Genomic DNA, 6,887 nt, shown 5'->3' with positions numbered 1-6,887 from the left:
TAAATGATGCAGCTTGCAAGGGATAATACTGCAAAGAGAACTCACATTCTGATGGTCTCCACTCTCCGGCTCTAGATCGTTAAGCTATGCACGTACCAAAACCCATACATAATCACGATCATCAATCAATCCATATATATGTATGCAAATAAAATGTCTTCAGAAAATTAATGCATGTACGGTACATGTATTAGGACACTAAGACATGGGTTGGTATTTAATTATCTAAAAATCACGGGTCCATAAATATTGTGTAATCAATTTTTTCCATGCTTGCATGTAATAGAGATTGTGCAAAATACAACGGTGAAAATAATTTCAAAACGCTTATAATCGGACCAATTGGGTTAAAAAAACCTCCTAAATACGATGTCACCATGTGAGACAAGAGATAGGAAAATACCAGATCGTCCATCGAGGGGCGGATTTGTCCGGATAAGATAAAAAACAGGCCCGTGGGAGGCTGCGACATGCCACCGATTTATAAGAAAATTAAAGACTGGCACAACAATGCCTCTGGATAAAGAAAAATCTAATTCCTACGGAAACTAAAGACCAATAATTATTAATTTATTGACCCGGTTGCAACCTACGAGCTATACACAAAATTTTATGTATATTATGTTTACATATGCACTGAGAGAAATCTGAGGCGGCCGTGGCAACACGCCGGCATTTAACTATATTTTTATTATGTGTTATTTGTTGTTGTACTTAAATATTTATTTGCATTGTTTACAGTGTAACATGTGTAACAGTAGATAAAAGGTAGGCAGTCGTGGCGAAGCACGGGCTTTCCACTAGTACCTTTTCGATCTGAAAGAACACGGTCAAAACTGAAGTATGAAATCTATTACAGGTTAATTAGTTATCCAGATAAATTTACAACAATTAATAGGTGTCACCTGTTATTACAAGCAGGATATACGTAATGTATAATTAGTCCAGTTTCACCTTGCTCAGTGTTATCTGATGAACCCGAAGAATGAATCCAAGTCTTCAAGCACTCATTCCAAAGATTCATCTAGCCATATACCAAATGCAGCTACACCTATGTGTAATCGTGTACCAAGGTTGTGGTTTGATTTTTTAGGACCATATTTAATTAGGTGTTGCTTATTAATCAAGCTAACCAGTAGAGAGAAAGTATTATGGTCGATCTCTACCGGAAAACTGCACCGAACGGATTCCAGAAATCGACGACCGGTGTCTCGCTGGCCACCGCGAAGGTGCTCGATACCGGGACCAAGCACAGCCCCCGACCAGTAAGGTCTCTCTTCTCTGCCGCGGCCTCATCTCCGTTTGTCGATGAACTCTGAAACTAATCAAGATATATGAAGACACATAAATTAATAGGTTGGTCGATCGACCATTCGATCACCAACTTAATGAAGGATGATGATAGCAATATGTGTGCAAAGGTGAAGAAGAGCACGCGACATGTGTTAGGTGTTATACCTTGGAGTGGGGCACTTGTTGCCGATTCTTTAGGTAAGGAGCACTATGTGCCTGCAGAGATAGGACCATAATTTATTAGAGAAGGACAAATATACTGCACCCAATGTAGCAAGAGTCAGATTGCAATTTGGGAATGACTTATTGTGGAATTTTAAACAAGGGTTTAGTAACTTCGGTATGAAATTTTGGGAGTCCCTGGCCTACTTGAACTAGTATGACAAGTCTCGTGCAATTTAATTGGACTTAAGGGCTTTTTTCTTGGCCGAGGTTTCAAAAAAATTGCCGAAAATCGATTTAACTATTACCACTGTAAAGTATAATACCAGACAAAATTTCCGGTATTCGCATAGTTTGCTCAAATTTAAAGAATTTTGACGAATTTTTTAAAAAATTGTAATTAGGTTGATAAATCTTTAGTATTTTGGCTGGTATTTCCGAAAATAGGTTATACCGGTGCCCATAGGTATTTTTTAACTACCCGAGGAAAAAGAAACTACGAGCGTATGTTTTCCGGAGGGAAAGGTTTTGGACCAACCAAATATTGCCATGTCGCAGTTTATTTTTTCTTGTTTTGATGGTAGTTGCCATCTGGAAATTCAAACGCCTTGCAAATCATCTGTTTCGGGAGACTAAATTTCGAATGTTCTCTCCTTATAGTTTTTCATTTAATTATTCTGGTGTTTTCTTTCCTTCAAAGGGGTTCTGCTACAAGTCTAATTAAGTTGATGTACAAGTTAGCGAAATACAACTTGACTAAAACTAGAGTTGGTGGCCGGGTGTTCAGTTTGCTCAACACCAATATTTCTACGTGTATATGATTAAAGGAGCTGGGACAATAATTAAGCTGCAGCTAGATGCGCACTTACACCAACTTGGTCGTGGAGGAACTTGATGTACTCGATAGTCTCATGGAGCACCGAAGCCGTGTCCGTCTGCACGCACGCACGCCGATGTTCAACCATCAATTGTTTTATCATGAGAAAATTAGGTGCGTCTTTTTTAGTAAAAAAGTAGCTGAGCAATCCTTATAATGTTTTCCGTTTCATGACGATAAGATGCATGCAATGTATGTTGTGCATATAAGTGCCGACTTAACAAGAATAAGGAGTTCACTTGCCTTGCCAAAAGGGGAGACTAGTTGTTGCAGTGCTGTGACTCTGTCTCCTAGCTTCTCTTTCCTCACCTGAAATAACATATTAATTCAGCTTATGTTTGAGCTCATTAACTGGGTTGATCACCACCAGCTACCAGATATATAGATGTACTTTGAAGGTCGGCAACGTTGATGGTTGTGTCTCGGTTCTCTTTTTCTTGAGCGGCGGTGTTGTCGCAGTGGTACTCATCTTCTTAGTGGGGATGGAGGTTGAGTCTCCTACTCCTTCCGACGCATTCTAGAGATACAATGAAATCAGAGTATTTTTCAAACAATATCTAAAAACTCCTTATTTCAATCCATCCTCCCAGACACACCAGATTACCAGATTTTTTTGAGATTAGTGTCATCTTGCAGATCTAATATAACTATATAAGAGTGATTAAAATGGTCTATGCAATAATTTCGGACCTCGGGCAAAAGTTTATTTCCTGTCAAATTGAGTTAATCCGGAAAATCGATGCATACTCACTTGTATCGCGTGTAAAAACTAAATATACAAGCGTCGTCTACTTGTGGCATTTCATCTCATGTGTGTAAACCATTACGGAGTACTAAAAAGATGCAAGTTTGTATATATTGTATATATGCATATACCGACCTTCGTGGAAAGGCTTGGCGCCAACCTAGATTGCGGCGCCGGCGATGGTCCTTCGAGGCTAGCCGCGTATGCTGCTGAGTCGAACCCGGTGGAAGGGTTCCAAAACGACGTGTTGCTGCCGTTGATGCTTGTCGCAGCCGCCTGGCACGTCGCCGGTGCATGGTACCTCTGGAACGCCGCCGCGGGTGAATTAGGCTTCCCCGCCGCAGACGGCTCCGTGAGGCTTCTCAACAGCGAGGGCGACCGGGAATTGCTGCCGTACGGAGAAGCCCCCGGCGAGGAGAGCAGCTCGAACCCGAGAGTGGACAGGAACTGGTAGTTCTGGTCATGGTGGTGATCTTGTAGCTGCAGCATCATGCTGCTGTTATTATTTGATGACGAGGGGCTCATCAGACTTGGTGGGTTGCCATGATCTTGATCGCTTCTCGAGCTCATGTATCCAGAGAGTCCAGATCCGTCCCTTGACCGATAGCAGAAAAAATCATCGATCATCACAAATTCCCCATGCATGTGATCATGAACTACTCATAGAATAAAGTTGGGCGAAAGAATCAACTGTACGCATATGGATATGTATGGGGAACTCACAGGAAAGGCTGGTTCCAGTCAGCGGCGATGGTGGCCGGATCGGGGACACCGGCGGGTTCTTGGAAAGTGATGGAACTTCCGGCGATTGAGTTCGATCTAGGTGACTCTGCAGACCATGCGTTGAACCCGGGCATCTCCGGTGCCGAGCACGATGGGACCGGGGGCGCCAAGGCCGTTCTCCACCAGTGATCGCCGCCGCCACGGGTGACTGGAAGCCCGCTGCTCGTGGTAGCGGCGCCGTTGTACAAGGCCGCAGGCGTCGCTGTAGCAGCACGGATCATCTCCTGCCCGTGATCTGCCATGTTTGCTATCTTGCTTTGGTTTTTGGGTAGTGGTAATGAGTAGGGCGTGGTAGTGCGTAGTGCTCGCTCTCGGTTATTTGGTGCGGTGAGCAATATAGTAGGAACTAAATATGAGAATGTATATGGATCTAATTATCTGAAGTGATAATTAAGCAGAGGTGAGTGTGGAATGTGGAAAGGTGGAGGGGGCGACGTGGTTTTATACAAACCGTTGGGGAAAAGGTATGGAGATGGGGAAGAAGAGAGGAAGAGAATTTAGGTTTTCTGACCACCAAGAGGAAAAGTTGGCCAGGACTCAGGTCGTCGCTAGACTGACATTGACATTATCGCATGCCATCTGATGCAGATGGTGGCATTATTAGCGGTCACGCGACGACTGAGATCAATAGCTACAGAACAAGACAACAAAAGTTGCAGATCGTCCTGCTTTTTGACATTGAAACGTCAGGTTGTACCGTACCTGTAACGATGTAGGAGACTTGTATTGAAGTAGCGCCAGGTGTGTGATAGTGCAGTGTATTGGATATAATGTTGTCTTTAGCCAAGTTTGAGCTACCTTACCTACTTTGGCAACAAGAAAATTCTATAACTAAAGTATTAGAAACCAAAGTATTTTGGGAACAAGATTTGGTGCAGATGAGTATCAGTGATCCCTTTTTAGAAAGGTAATTAAAAATCATATTTCTAAGTTTCAGAAAAAATCTGAAAATAAATCATGATGTCAGTATTGTATCCCACAACCGTGTAAATTTTCAACTGGAAATAATGTGTATTTTAGGCTGCACAAAAATAACAAATATGTGGATCTGAGTATAGCTAGTGATTCAAATCTCCAAAAAAATTCAGACTTTGTCATTTTTTTGTAGCTCGGAAAACAAAATATTTGTAATTGAGATTTTATAGGTTAGTGGAATACATCATTAGCTACTTTTAGAATTTTGTTACATAACTTTTTGAAAAATGTAAATATTTTTTTATTTTCTTAATACAATGAGAGCACTGGGTCCCATGATCTAAAAAGACTTTTTGAATATTTCTGACGCCAGACTAATGAATACTTTATTAGTTTATTTTCTTGAAACCATCGTTTTTCTTAGCTATTAGCAAAACTACAAAGGTGTTTGGCCATTGTTGTTTTGTCGTGGTTTTGACCAATGGTTAACCAATAATTGACCAAAAGTGTAGCTGCATGGCCGTTGAATAAATTGTTGCATGCATAAAACTTTTAGCTGATTATATTTAGTTGCACGGCTGTTTGATGAATGCCTTTGAATGCTTCAGCTAACACACCTGATGACGTCGAATCCACACATGAATGCAATGCAGAGGGGTAGGACAGAGCAATAGCCAAGAGCTAGCTACTTGCCTACTTCTGATTTCTTGACGACATTGAGCATGGCCTCGTAGGCGGAGCACATCTCCATAGCTGCCGGCCGCCGCTGAGAAGATTGTAGAGCTAAGAGGACGGCGACCACAACAAGCCTTTTCATTGTTCCTCAGTTTTAGAAGAAAAGAGGGTCCGGCCTGTTTTCAGAATACTTCAAAAATACCATAGTTTTGTGGATACTGTGGTTTTGAAAATTTCAATAGTTTTTAGAACCAAACGCCTCAATTTTTTTTTAATATTATAGTATTTTAGAAACTGAAGTATTCTTGGAATACTTCAAAAATATAGAGCTACCAAATGGGGCCAGTGTTTTAGTTGTAGTACCTGACCAACATGGACATGATCCGCAATGCTACTGACCAATCTTATGAGATTGAACTACTCCGCGTGGACGTGAGTAGCTAGTTAGCCAATAAAGTAAAATATAGGATCAAGTTGGCGTTCGCTTAACATCAGCGTACACGGCAGTACGATTACCACCGTTTGTAAGGTTTGTGAATAATCTAATAAAAAAGTCATGTGCATCCTTTGGATGCAGAAGCTGGGGTGATATTTCCCCATTTCGAAAAAAAATAGGAGGACTAGGAGGTACATACTAGCTCAGACTTGATTGAAGTTAAGATTACTTCCAATAATCTTCTTCTGATATTGACTTTGCGCCATTCTTCTTCTCGTGGTCCTACTAATCTTGACTCATTGTAGATTTGTATCATGTTGATTCAGGTATGATTCTAACCAGCCCCGCTAGCAATCTTGTCGAAAGAGACGCCTTGCGGACTACACTAGTCACCCTTAGCGTGATACATACTACTATCAGCTATACTTCCCAGGGACGGACCCAACAATTTTTCTATGTGTGGGCACTTTAACATAAATTTTAAAATTTTAGTTGTCTATCTTGGAAAGACGAACGAATTCATTTTAACTTCTCAAAAATGAGTGGGGGCTTAGGCCCCCACTGGGCTCTACTTGTAGCCCACCATTAAAGAGATTGGATTCCATTTTTAACCCCCACTGCATTTGGGTTTCATATTCGGCGTGTAGAAAGCAACCCATCTTATCTCCGCACGTGTCTTCACCTCGACGATACATTGCACCAGAAAATCCCTCAAATGTGGCACACTTCAACCACAACCGACCCTGGGAGAGCCGAGCACTTCAACGTAGACATGATTCAAAGACACGAGGACGACTCAACATGCTTGATTTTTTGGGAAAATCCAACGCATTATGGTGTGTGTTTGTTTGTGCACGCGCGCTGAAATTATGAAAAAACTGAATATTATTAAGATGATTTAATGTTCTTTTTATTACCAAGAAAAAAGTTTTGGAATTTTGAATACTTAAGAAGTATGTGTTTAATTAGTTCATGAAAATCTAGAAAGTATGATAAATGAA

At 41.2% G+C, this 6,887-nt stretch overlaps 1 protein-coding gene across 2 annotated transcripts; it reads right to left on the bottom strand.

Moving 5' to 3' along the window:
• Positions 1-832: 832 nt before the first annotated feature.
• On the bottom strand, positions 833-4,254 carry LOC124683000 (transcription factor bHLH112-like). 2 transcript variants are annotated; one of them, XM_047217588.1, is made up of 7 exons: positions 3,801-4,254; positions 3,213-3,672; positions 2,724-2,849; positions 2,576-2,641; positions 2,325-2,390; positions 1,459-1,509; positions 833-1,321 (listed from the first exon to the last, which is right to left on the bottom strand). In XM_047217588.1, exons 1-7 carry the CDS (start codon positions 4,100-4,102, stop codon positions 1,163-1,165), a joined length of 1,230 nt encoding a protein of 409 aa, XP_047073544.1. In that variant the 5' UTR covers positions 4,103-4,254; the 3' UTR covers positions 833-1,162. The 2 variants fall into 2 exon arrangements, with proteins under 2 accessions (XP_047073544.1, XP_047073545.1); XM_047217589.1 differs by having other exon boundaries at positions 833-1,315.
• Between the last annotated feature and the right edge of the window lie 2,633 nt (positions 4,255-6,887).

The sequence above is a fragment of the Lolium rigidum genome, chromosome 1 (genome assembly GCF_022539505.1).
Source record: "Lolium rigidum isolate FL_2022 chromosome 1, APGP_CSIRO_Lrig_0.1, whole genome shotgun sequence".
Lineage (NCBI taxonomy): Eukaryota > Viridiplantae > Streptophyta > Magnoliopsida > Poales > Poaceae > Lolium > Lolium rigidum.
This window is presented reverse-complemented; position numbering and strand designations above follow the sequence as displayed.